The sequence below is a fragment of the Gekko japonicus genome, unplaced genomic scaffold (genome assembly GCF_001447785.1).
Source record: "Gekko japonicus isolate JY-2015 unplaced genomic scaffold, Gekko_japonicus_V1.1 scaffold92, whole genome shotgun sequence".
Lineage (NCBI taxonomy): Eukaryota > Metazoa > Chordata > Lepidosauria > Squamata > Gekkonidae > Gekko > Gekko japonicus.
The window spans coordinates 1,680,424-1,693,792 of NW_015169780.1; the positions used below are offsets into that span (position 1 = coordinate 1,680,424).

The 13,369-nt window shown below is 45.1% G+C and overlaps 1 protein-coding gene across 1 annotated transcript in view; it reads left to right on the forward strand.

The window, feature by feature from the left end:
* LAMA2 (laminin subunit alpha 2) overlaps nucleotides 1–13,369 on the forward strand; it is a 755,002-nt gene that overhangs the window by 550,942 nt on the left and 190,691 nt on the right. Inside the window, exons 28-30 of the mRNA XM_015416769.1 lie at nucleotides 3,281–3,398; nucleotides 6,303–6,437; nucleotides 7,063–7,187. Coding sequence (XP_015272255.1) covers nucleotides 3,281–3,398; nucleotides 6,303–6,437; nucleotides 7,063–7,187 — 378 coding nt within the window. The remainder of the gene's footprint in view (nucleotides 1–3,280; nucleotides 3,399–6,302; nucleotides 6,438–7,062; nucleotides 7,188–13,369) is intronic.

The window sequence follows — 13,369 nt, forward strand, 5'->3', positions numbered from 1 at the left end:
AAAAACATGAAAAAAAATATTCTAAACCAAATTTTAGCCTCTCCCAGCCGCAGCTGCCTCTCCGCGCCTCGGGCCGCGAAGGCCAGAACGCCAGGCGGGCGACTCTCAGTCCCCGGCCGAGACTCTTGCCGTCATCCTGGGGTGAGCGGTGGCTTTCGAGCAGGTGCCCAGGCGTGCTGCTCGCTTTGCACGCCTTCCCGTTGCCCCCGTAGGCTGCCTCCTCCTCCTCCGCATGGGGGGGGGAGCGCCGGTTGAGGCCGAAGGCGGCATCCGCCCGCGGCTCCTGAGGTGTTTCCCACCATCCAAACACACACACACACACACACACACACACACCGTGGGCGGCCTGGATGGGGAAGACAACCAGCTCGCTCGCAGTTTCTTACCCTCGGATGGGATTTTTTTTGTATGTTTAGCAAGTCACCTTGCCTCCTTTTGTTTGCCCGGGATCAAGCAGGATACCAATATTTTCAGCACTCCCCCCCCCCTGCGCATAGGGCTCCTGTGCCTTTAAGAGCAACAGACACTCGGCTCCCCCAGGGGATGGGGTGGGAGACAGGCTACGCGAGCCGGAGCTTTTAAAGTGCCACCCAGCAGCCTTGCAAATACAAAGCGGCGGCGCTTGTTGTGACTTTACTGTCTACACAGACCTATTGCACAAACGCCGAATCGATTTCCGTGACAGAATGCAAACTCTTGGAGCTCCTCTGTTTCTATAGGGAAGGGTATTTCAGTGTTGAAGAGTTTTAGGGAGCAACCCTAACAGCAGGTCGTCTCAGCAGCAAATCTCATTTTATTCAATGGGGAAGCCATTCTTAGGACTGCAGCCTTCATGGTACGCACAGTTTACCTGGGAGTAAATTCCACTAAATCAGTCAGTTAAACTCTCAAGGTGTGCCAGAAGGACTGTAGTGCACGCTTACGCAATGTTCCCTCAAAGCTGAGTTAGTGTGAGCTTAGCTAGCAGCCAAAGCGCTGGCTCACAACTTCAAAGCCAGCAGCTCACAAAACAGCAGGGAGCGATTTGGCTGCTGCAAGGGATCACTTTGCTCTGGAGCCTTCCTGAACTAAGACAAGCCTGTGAGTTGGAGGCTAAGAAGCTGAGTGCTCTCTCAGACGCGGCGCCGTGGGGGAGGGAGCATTCTTTGAGCGCGGGAAGGAAGAGAGCCCTGCCAGGCCGGGAGGGCAGGGAGCGATTTGGCTGCTGCAAGGGATCACTTTGCTCTGGAGCCTTCCTGAACTAAGACAAACCTGTGAGTTGGCGGCTAAGAAGCTGAGCGCTCTGGCGCCGGGGGGGGGCATTATTTGGATGCAGCAGCGCCACCTTCGGTCCATAAGACGCACACACTTCTTCCCCCACTTTTTTGGGAAGAAAAAGTGCGTCTTATGGTCCGGAAAATACGGTAACTATAACACACACATACACACATATATATAAAGAAATAGCTTCAGCATTAAATATGTACATATAATGGAAGCAAATGGAGAGAACCAGTATCAATCTCGGATGGCTTCCTAAAATGGGAAGTTGTTACACTCCTAAATGTCACTAGGGAGTTCCTCTGCACAGATTCCAACACTGAGAGGCCCTGATACTGTTCTTTTTACTCTATCAGGACCAGGTGGCCTAAGTAAGGCATCTCCTGATTTTCTTCAGAATCAAGGGGGCTCATACAAATGAACCTTCCCACATCATGGGAAGAGGTGTGTGTGGATAGAAATAGCATAATGAAGAGAAATCAGCATGGCTGAAAAGGTTTACAGTCTGAAAGGTCTGTAATCAAGATTTGTTCAACTATAGAAGTCTCAGGCCCTCTATATCTGAGGTTGGGAAAAAGATCAACAACCTCAGATATGCAGACGATACCACTCTAATGGCAGAAAGTGAAGAGGACCTAAAGAGCCTCCTGCTCAGGGTAAAAGAGGAGAGCGCAAAAGTGGGCTTGAAGCTCAACATAAAAAAAAACTAAGATCATGGCATCCGGCCCCATCACTCCTTGGCAAATAGAAGGGGAAGTCGTAGAAGTAGTGACAGACTTCACGTTCCTGGGATCCCAGATCACCGCAGACTGTGACAGCAGCCATGAAATTAAAAGACGCCTGCTCCTTGGGAGGAAAGCGATGGTGAACCTAAACAGCATGACAAAAAGTAGAGACATCACCCTGCCAACAAAAGTCCGCATGGTCAAAACAGTAGTCATGTATGGCTGCGAGAGTTGGACTATAAGGAAGGCCGAGCCCCGAAGAATAGATTCTTTTGAACTATGGTGCTGGAGAAGACTCTTGAGAGTCCCTTGAACTGCAAGAAGATCAAATCAGTCAATCCTAAAAGAAATCAACCCTGACTGTTCCCTGGAAGGCCAGATAATGAAACTGAAGCTCAAATACTTTGGCCACCAAATGAGAAGGGAGCACTCACTGGAGAAGACCCTGATGCTGGGAAAGATTGAAGGTCAAAGAAGAAGGGGGCGGCAAAGGATGAGATGGTTAGACAGTGTCATAGATGCAACGAACATGAAATTGAGCCAACTTCAGTGGACGGCGGAAGACAGGAAGGCTTGGCGTGATCTGGTCCATGGGGTCGTGAAGAGTCGGACTCAGCTATGCGACTGAACAACAAAAGAAGTCTCAACCATGCATCTCACTCAAACTGTCTGTATCTAGCATAATAAATATGTATGTTTCAGTCTGTTTGTCTTGAGTGTCCTTAAGCTAACTGGAACAAGAAAATAAATTATGGCTGAAGATCTTAAAATTTTCTATAAAGGCAAGTCCCCCGTGTCTTTGAATTCCATAGCATGTCTTGTTAGCTTTGTTTTATTTGCAGAAGATTTGTTCTGCTATATGATTAGTTTCAGGATATTTTTTTTCTTTTATTTTCAACTTGCCTCATTAAAACATCATCATTTACTATACAATTTTATTGTGGTGTATCTGTGAATTGTGAACTACATCCAGGCTTAATATGTGACTTCAATTAAATGTAGGCTTTTGACAGGTTTTGGCTCTAAACTAAAATACAAACAAAACAACATTGTGGGTGAATTAGCAAAGATATTTTATATCAGTTCCATTGGTATAAATTACAATTCAGTAAGAATGAGGAGAGGTTGAAACAGGCCTAGCTTTGATCTCTCTTTCAGACAGACCAAAATAAATGTTTGTTTTTCGTATGTGGATGATGTCAAGAGGCTTGATGTTAGTAAAAAAACAACAACCCAAACCTACTTTGAAGAACTTTATTAACTAGTGTTTCTCATCTGCCCTACCCCCATCCCAGAATATCTGAGATCTCTATGGAGTTTGCAGAGGAAGGAAACATATCAGGAAGGACTCCTCGTGCTCAATTAATTGAGAAATGCGACTGCCCTTTGGGTTATACTGGTTTGTCATGTGAGGTACAGTAATGCTTTTATACATATTCTCTATATTGCATTTCTATATTGTACTCACTTTATTAGTGCTGGTTGTAGAAGAGGTTCAGAAGAGGACTTAGCATTCTTTACCCAGACTAGAAAAGAGTAAGAGAGTCAAAAATGAGAGCCATCATTGCCCTCAGTGTACATAGTTATTTCTGGATAAAATAACCCTTTCCTAAAAGCAAAATTCCGTGCGCCTTGGCGTTTAGTCATGCCGGCCACATGACCACGGAAATGTCTTTGGACAGCGCTGGCTCTTCGGCTTGGAAACGGAGATGAGCACCACAACCTTAGAGTCGGATTCGACTGGCTTTCGAGCAAGGGAACCTTTACCTTTACTAAAAACAATCTATTTCCCTCATATCTCCTTGATACTCCCAAGAATCTATAGTCTCCAGTCTCAAAATCTCAGTTCTTTCCACCTGTGTGCACTCTGATCCACCGGTTTGATACTTGACCTACAAAATCAATAAAGCCATTTTAGAAATACTTGCCTGGGGAATTGGAGTTGGTATCATTTCAGTACTAGGCACATTTAAAAATACATTTAGAGACAGGGAATCATGTGTCCCCCCCCCATTTTTATTCTTGAGGATTTTGAGTGTGCAAAGGAGAGAAGAATATTTCTGAGTCATTTCTGAGACATTTACAGCAAAATCCCAAAATCCCAAAATCATCAGACTAATGAATGATGCATTGACATAAATTCCAGTGGAACCACAAGTGATATCATCACTTGACCAAATGCTACAGCATCAGCAACACCAAAAATGCCATCAGTGCATCAGAATGCTGGTCACTGCCCCCCCATTTCCTCTCATTTTTCTCCCGCCTCCCAGATGAGCGGCAGTGGGAAGGGCCACCTGGGGGGCAGGAGATCCCCCACCATCAGCAGGAACTTGGCAACAATCCTAAGAAAAGATAAACCCTCCTGAGCCCGTTGACTTCAATGAATTTGAAAAGGTGTAGCTGTATTTAGGATTATTTGTTTGCTGCCTTTCCACCCAATCCAGGTCCCCAAGGTGGCACACATAAAACATTAGAACAAATGAAAACAACATTAAAATTATAAAATAATTCAATAAAAACACATAAGAAACAGCACGAGAACCAGGAAGGAGGGCCAATAACTGTTATAGGAGGTATGTCAAACTAAACAAAGCAAATCTTCACCCACTGGCAGAAGACACCAATAGAGGAAGACAAACAAATCTCCCCAGGGAGGAGTTTCAGAGTTTTGTAGTATTAGGGTGCAAGCCAAGAAGAAAAAGGAGGAGGAGGAGGAAGAGTTGGATTTATACCCCACCCTTACAATCTCCTTCCCTTCCTCTCCTCACAACAGACACCCTCTGAGGTAGGTGGGGCTGAGAGAACTCTGAGAGAACTGCTCTTGGGAGAACAGCTCTGAGAGAACTGTGATTGACCTGAGATCGCTCAGCTGCCTACATGTGGAGAAGTGGGGAATCAAACCTAGTTCTCCGGATTAGAGTCTGCCACTCTTAGCCACTAAACCAAACTGGCTCTTAATAAGACAAACCCAATATATATGTTTATAGCTGTACCTGATGTGTTGCTCTTCTATGTAAACAACCACCCTAGAGAAATGATAACTATATTTCCCAGGGTCCATGGCACCAGGGATGCTGGCACTTCAAGGCAAGGGAGTGAAAAATCTGACAGGCCCTTAACATGACCTCCCTACTACTGTTGCTATGAGCAGGTTCATTATAGGGTAAGGGATGATAGCAGTGGAACAGAGGTCAAACTTATTTTAAGAGGGTCTTTGGACCTTTTAGTGCTCCTGATAACATCATGGTGAAGCACACTGCAAAGTTCGCATTTCAGAACTGTGTTTAGGAGAAGTCCCCCCCCCTGTTTTTTTTAATGGAATTGCAGTGTTTTGAATTAAGCCAAAGGGAGTTCACCCACCAGTATTCCAAAGAAATCTCTACTGTTTTGGAATAGTGGGGATTTGGGAAGACCACTGAAATATTTTATTGGGTAATCTAAAAGATTAGGACCCTTCTGTTGCAATGATTTTGTTATTGTTGTTTTTACTTATACAATGCCTAAAACTTCTTAGTACAGTAGAATTATTAAAAGATAAGAGAGGCTTTGCCTCCAGGCATACTATTAGGAAGGAATGGGAAGGAAAGGGGTAGGAGGATGAGAAGATGTAGAATTGCTCTCTTTTTTGCATCTGTCAGCTTTGATAGTAATTTTCAGTGTGCTTACCAATTTTTATTGTTGGCTGGGGGGGGGGGAACTGTACGAGTGCTGGATTAATTTTATTCCAAGGCCTAATGGTCTCAGGACATAGTAGCATTTTTATTATTTTGAATTCCTTATTTTTATGGTCCTTACATTATACAAGTATAAATAATGTACCCATGAAGACATATTTTGCTGAGTATCACTAGGTATTAGCCTGTTATCTATCAGGCAGTGTGTAGGCAGATATTAGCTTGTCATCTCTGAAAAACGCACTGAGGACAATGGGAAAACAGAGTGCTCCTGCTCACTTTGCAGAGCCAATGGAACAATTCCCCCCCCCCCCCAGAAAAACATTTTTCTTAGGAAATAGAGGCAGGGAGGCATGATGTACAAGGAGGGAGGATCTAAATGAAAGTCTTCTCAGGCTGGAATATGAAAAGCTTGGTGCTCTTCAGCTACCTCCAGGGATATGGCAGCAGAGTTTTCAATTAGAAGTGGTACTGTTATTTCTGAAGTATACTGTGCATTGTTTGTGAAACAGCTTGAGGCCTGCCTTTCGAGATGGGGAGGGCAGGTTGTCAACCTTAGCCAGGATGTGTTTGCAGTCCTCCTGAATCCCTCCTTACTGAGCACACAATATAATGGATTTGTAAACATATTTTCTTGCAGGCATGCTCCCCAGGTTTTTACAGACTCGCTTCCACTTCAGCTGGCAGAAGACCAGGTCCTGCTTTGGGAGCCTGTGTGCCATGTCAGTGTCATGGGCATAGTGACATGTGTGATCCTGAAACCTCCGTATGTCAGGTACGAAGATTTCCCCAAAGTATTGGCCATGTTCTTCTTACTTTGGATGAGCAGAAAGTTTATTTGCACCATAACAAAGTAGCAGCCATTATATACAAAAGATTTAAATTCCTTTTAGTATTCTGACTCAGTACACACTTTCCACAGTAAACATGTTTGCTGCACATGCAATGATGCATTGCAATGATGCAATGGTAAACACTTTAAAATATAAACTGGAAAGATCTAGCGGTTGGATCTGTCCATGTGATAACAGAAGAAGGCTTTTACTCAATGCACTTTGCGCAAGAGCTGCTTTAAGTTCAAGCACTGATTTTTTTCCTCTCATTTCTGATCAGTGTTGATTTATAGAAAAGGCTATGTAATGCAGTCATAGCACTCCACTTTGCAGTATGATTTGATCAAAGAAGGTGGTTTGCTGAAATGTCTTGCACCATGTGTTGCACAAGATGACTTCATGATTGCTCCAGCGAGGCAACTGGGTTTCCAGCAGAAAGTCCATATTACAGAATTACCAGTGAAATAGAGTGACAGATTTTTGTGCCCATCACATCTTTTTAAAGAGCTAAGAATGTTGGAGTTCTTTGTAGCTGCCCCAGAAAGCTCTTTCTTCTCTGCTTCACAGAACTGCCTTCGTAACACCAGCGGTGACCACTGTGAAAGGTGTGCTGTTGGGTTCTACGGGGCTGTTAGAGGCACTCCTGATGACTGCCGGCCTTGTGCATGTCCTTTATCTATTTCCAGCAACAAGTAAGCATATATTACAGATTCCCCTTTTGCTTTGATCTAGATCTCACTCACCGTCTACTTGGGTCAGCTGTCAATGATGAAAAAGTACATTGCCCTCCCAGGCAGAATAATGAGACAGACAACAGTTTGGAAGTAAACAAGGGCCACTTTATTAACTATTTAACATAAGATTGCAGCAAGGGACCAGCTAAGCGAACACGGAACAGGCAAGGCAGGTGTCACTCCCCTGACCAACCTCCTTGCCCTTTTCTTGGGCAGGTCACCCAGCTCTGGTCTTGAGCCATCGGGCTGGCTCATGACCGGCAGCCCAGCAAACTGGTCGCCACCTAGGAGTGCCTACCCCTGAAGCCTTCCAACTTGCAGAGAGGAGCCTTACCCTAAGAGGTTCCCAGAGGAGGTGATCACCGTTCCCCACCCTGGACCTTAGAAATCCGAAGGCAGTTCCTGAAGACCCCCTGTTCCCCAATGGGGAAAATGCCGTAAGGTGCTCACCGGTTCCGGTTTCTTGCCTGCATCAACCTGCCACAGCCAAGACCAAGCCTCTGCTTTGGTCTTTGCTCCCCACCAAAAGCCCAAGCCCTAATCTTGTCTTTGTTGTTCACGGTGAAGCAGAATAGCTGACCAGACTATCTGCACTCCAGGCCACCTTGCTCTTATCATCGCAAGGTCAGTCTCCACTTGAAACATCATGTCTCTGTCATTCATGGCGAAGCAGAATAGCTGACCAGACTATCTGCACTCCAGGCCACCTTGCTCTTATCATCGCAAGGACAGCCTCAGCGTCACCCAAGGGCCTTGCCAGCCAGACTGTCCACACTCTGGGCCATCTCAGCTCAGCCCGGTGGGTGGCCGAAAAGACCAGGCTGTGGCCGCAGACATTGACTCTTCGTCTTGCCCCACAGCCACCAGTACCTGAAAGCAAAACCTCATTAATAACTTTAAAATTTGCAATTCCATTTTCAAACGCTAGGTGAAAGCCCGCCACTAGCTCACTGATCCACATCGCCATCCCCAAACTGGAGTGCAGTAACCGGAAAAAGTCCTGATCTGAACAAGGTCCCACTGACACTACCAATGGCAAGGGAACCCATAGCCCAGGGCAGCTGCAAGGAAGCGGCAACCCTACACCCTGAAAGATAGAAAACTGAGGCCTGGCTTTGTCTCTGGCTAAGTCCAAATCGGAAACGGAAGAGAGCGTCTCTGATCTAGTCCCTGATTCCCTAGATTGCCAAACTGAGGAAACAGCACTAGATGAGATCTGGATCAGTTCTCTTAGTGTCCTGGCATTCTTAAAGAACTTCCAATGATTGCAAACAGACCTGAACAGGAAGGCATCCATTGTTTAAAAAAGTCAAGGGACCGGCCCAATAAGGCTTTTTGAAATGCTTCTAGTTATATGAAAATGCTTCTTTAATAACCACTAAGAACTAGCATAGCCAATCGGTGACCTCGGTTTAAAAATGTAATATTGCGAATTTACAATGTGGTGTCACTGTAACCTGTATAATTTAATTTTGTTTGCATGCTTGGTATCTTATTTATTTTATCTAAAAACCTTACCCTGAAGAGTGCACAGTACCTCTCATTTCCTAATAGAAACATGGTTCCTATCCTAAAGACCAGGACAAGCACAAAGAAATGTGCATTGGCTCCTTCCTACCATCCAATGTATGCACATGCGTGCAGGCTGCATGCACACTCTCCATAACATGAAGATGGCTCCAGTGGCACCCATTTACCTATATGTAAGTAAGGCTGGGCTGCCAGGTCTAAAAGTAGTTTCATTCCTCCCACATGCGTGGGCAGAACAGCTGTCTGGCCTCCCAAGCCATGCTGATCCTCTGGTGGGTCCTGCTTAACCCCTTCCCCCCTGGAACCTCCCAAGAAGCCATCTGTCTCATTCACTATTGCCATGGCTGCACTGCCGCATCCCAGCCGGCACCTCCCACAGCCTGTCGTAACCAATGCTACTCATCTAGGCCCTAACAACTCATAGGACTTCCCTTTAAGACAATTCACTATTAAACCTGTGAAGAATGCTCATTAGGCCCAAACCAATGACATGTAACGACGTGCCAGCTGCCAGATTCTCAGATCACAGCATCAGATTTGAAGTCATACCGTCTCCCTGCTAAAACAGAAAAACATAAGGTACCAATGACATATTGCAATGGATATTATGCTGGTTTCATTTCCTTTGTTCTTTCCCTTGCATCCCTGGCAGAGACACAGGACAAAGACCAACCCAATTTGCCCACTCAGCGTGCATTCACACTGTCAAGGTCACATGTTGCTGATAAGGATTCTTTCCAGAAGGAAACCACTAGAGGTTCAGTTGGTTCCCATTCAGATTACACTTGATTTCGCCTCCACACACTGAGTACCCAGTTGAGCTACCCAGTTTCAGGTAGCCGTTCCCCCTTGGCAGTACTCCCTCACCTCAAATTCAGTGTCTATTCATAGTTTAGTTAGACAGCATTAAAGGTTTCTATAGTGTTCTACAGAAGAAAAAGAAGAGACTGGATTTATACCCCGCCCTTCACTCAGAATGGCTTACAATCCCCTTCCCTTCCTCTCCCCACAAAGACCCCTTGAGGTAGATGTGGCTGAAATAGCTCTGAGAGAATCGCTGTTGAGAGAACAGCTCCAAGAGAATTGTGACTGACCCAAGGTCACCCAACCGGCTTCATGCGGAAGAACAGGGAATCACCTGGTTCCCCAGATTAGAGTCCACTGCTCTTAACTACTACAATGGAAATACATCCCCTCGCATGAGGGCCAAATAGTATGATCTGAAGATTGGCAATTTACCTTGTCTGAATAAAACCCTGTAAAATGTCAATCTGAACAGAAATCAATAGGGAATCAATTTTTGTTCTTATAAGGAATAGCCCTCTTGTTAGCACTGTACGCTGTCAAGCTTGCTAAAATGAGTACTGCCTACTCAAACTGGCAAATGCTCACCAGGTCCCAGGCAAGATCTTCCATGCAACCCACTACCAAATCCAGTAACTAAAGATGCTGGGAATTGAACCTGGGACCCTCTGGACGCCAAGCAAATGATCTCTCACTGAGACACATCCCCTCCCCAAAATTCCCCAAGTCAGGTATTACAGAGATTAGTTCTCTAAGAAATCCTACCTTCAAACTATGCCAGCAACCGTGGATGGAGGAAGGAAGGAAGGGATTGGATTTATACCCTGTCCCCCACTTAGAGGCTCAAAGTGGCCCACAAACACCCTTCCCCTCCCCACAGCAGACACCCTGCGGGGCAGGCAGTGCCAAGAGAGCTCTCTCCAGAACCGTCCTTAAGAGAACAGCTCTGAGAGAACTTGACTGACCCAGGGTCACCTAATCAAAACTCATGGCTGCAGGAGGCCCAGAAGCCACCACCACAGCAATTGCACCTATTTGTACAGAGGTGGTTGGAACTGAGTTGAACTCATGCAGCCTAAAGTAGTGTCTGAAGTAGACCTTAAGCTGGAACTAGATGTTATTGGTAGATATACGGCTGTCTGCTGCTGAACAGCAGTATAAACAGTTAATTCATCCTTTAAGTAACAACTAGCTTTAACTTAATTGAAAAGATAATGGGTTTGCATCCTAGACCTCCTTCTATTCACGGAAGAGCCATTTCTGGTTTTACAAAGTTGTTCCTTCCCACTACTAATAAGATGGCCACCAAAGGGAAGGGCCCAAAAAGGCTGATACCCCAGATAGCCCTAAGATGGCAGTCGCTTCCACCTGCCATAAAATGGCTGCCACTCACCTGGCCTTCAAGTCGGAACATAGACTCCTAGCAGGCCAGCCCAATGTGGCTGCTGGTGATTGGGGGGGGGGATTTATTTATTTATTTTATATTTGTAAAGTATTTTAAATAGGCCAGAAGATAGGGCTAATAAAATACCGGGGATGAGACAGCCTTACCACGCTGTCCCCTCTCTAATGTCCCTACAGACCGTGGCAGAATGGGCCCAACTGCTGTCGCCATGTGTGTCTTGCCGCCACCACAGAGATCTATGCCAGTGCCCTGCTTCATTTGCCGCCCCTACAGCCACCAATCCAACCGGCGCCATGAGAACAAGCCACTGCTACCTTTCACAGGCTCCAAAAAGCCTGCCCAGCTCTCCCCGCGTGCGTCCGCCGAGCACCGGCCACTCCACATCCGCAGCTCCGCAGCCGCTATCGCCATTGAGCCCCCACTACCCTTGAAGACGCTGCTGCTGCCAATGTTTTAGACCAAAAGCCCCAATAGCAGCATGATCTTTGTGCTCCATTCACCCGAGCACATCGGAGCAACTGCCAAAGGGCAGGAGCGGAGCCCAGCCATTTATTCAGGCCAGCTCTGCCCCCTGCCTGCCTGTCTTCCTCGGAGCGGCAAATCAGCCCCTGGCAACCAGCGCCGTTGCCGGGTCACCGGGAGCTTTGGAATATGGATATGTACTAAATAGTGACCAAACTACCCTGCTAAATTGGGGGTGTTTTTTTACAGAAATTGCTTCCAGGCTAATTAGCAATGTGGAAATTCATAAAGGGTGGAAAATGTAATAGTAAATGGATAATGAATGAGCATTATAAAAATTATTCTCACAAGTGAAGCTGGAACAGAGCACTCAAGTTCAGTATAGTCACAAGGGAGCAATAGAGAGACTTATGTTCATATTTTGTGCTGCTATAAAAGCAATACAGAGCCTTGCTATGAGCTTTGTAATTTATCGAATTCTTATTTAATGTTTTGTTGGTTTGGGGCAACTTGTGAACAATCAAATAATTTAAAAGAGAGGCTATCCTACTGAATCCATTTTGTTTGGTGTGCTATGCTAATGACCTTTCCCATGCCATTCTTCTTCTTCTGTGACTTAACATATTAATTTGATGCTAAGGGTCTCCATTTTATTTCTGTTTTCTTTTTTGCTAATTTTCTGTCTTTTTTTTTACCCTGCATTGGACTAATTGTTTAAAAGACTAATGCCATTTTGGCCTCACTTCTTAATAGCAAGAAGTATCTCACTGCTTTTTCTGAAAATGCTGTATTACTATGATGATACAATTTAAACTGTATCCCTGTGAGCATTTCTTCGCTAGAAGTATAAGATTAACTCATATGCCTCAGTGCAAAAAGGCACTTCTATATCCACAGATATCTATTGTCATTGGTAGAAACTCTTGTGCTTACAACAAACTGCCAGACTCAGGTGACAATATGCAATCTTTTCATCACTTCCAAATAAAGGTGAAAGATCAGCTTCCTGATATAGAAACAACTTAGTTTCCTTCTGCCTGTTTCCCTGAAATGAGAGAAGGATTCTGTAGATCAGGCTGTTAGGTCACAGTTCCATACATCTTAATTGTCATGGAGTTGCTTGGATTTAAACCAGTTAAGTACTTGTACAATTTATTGGTCAGTAGCTGCTTATATAATGGTTAACTGGTGGCCCAGGTTCTACAGCAGAGCACAAATGAATATGAAATAGAACTGGTGCCCTTACTGTAGGTCATAAATATGGAGGTACTAAGGTTGCTTCCTCAGTATCATGGACTTGTATAGTTGATAGCAGCACCTGACAGCAGCACAGACAACAACATCACTCGCCCATGCTGAGTGTTGCTATCCATTCAACAGTAGGGGTGTGCAAAAATTGTATTTTTTAGGTTCAGGTATATTGAACCCCAAAAAATATATTTGAATTTTCCAATATTCCCAAGTCCCAATACTGGTATGGTATTTGAATTCAGTAAATATTTTGGATTTTCGATATTTTTTCACTCCATTGTATTCTATGGGGACCATTATAGTCAATAGTTCCCATAGGGTATAATGGAGAATTGATCTGGGGGTATCTGGGGCTCTGGGGGGATATTTTTTGAGGTAGAGGCACCAAACTTGCAGTATAGCTTCTGGTGCCTCTCTCAAACCCCCCCCCCAAGTTTCAAAAAGATTGGACTACAGAGTCCAATTCTATGGGCCCCAAAAAAAGGTGCCCCCATCCTCCATTGAAACCAGCAGAAGGAAAAAGTTATTTAAAGGGACCATGGTCCCTTCAAATATGTTCTCCAAGCTGTGTGAGCAATGCAACTCCAAAGGCATTTAAAGGGATTGTGAGCCCTTGAAACACCTTCTCCAAGGGGTGAATTCACCTGGAAGGCATTCAAAGGGACTGCAGTCCCTTTGAATGCCTTCC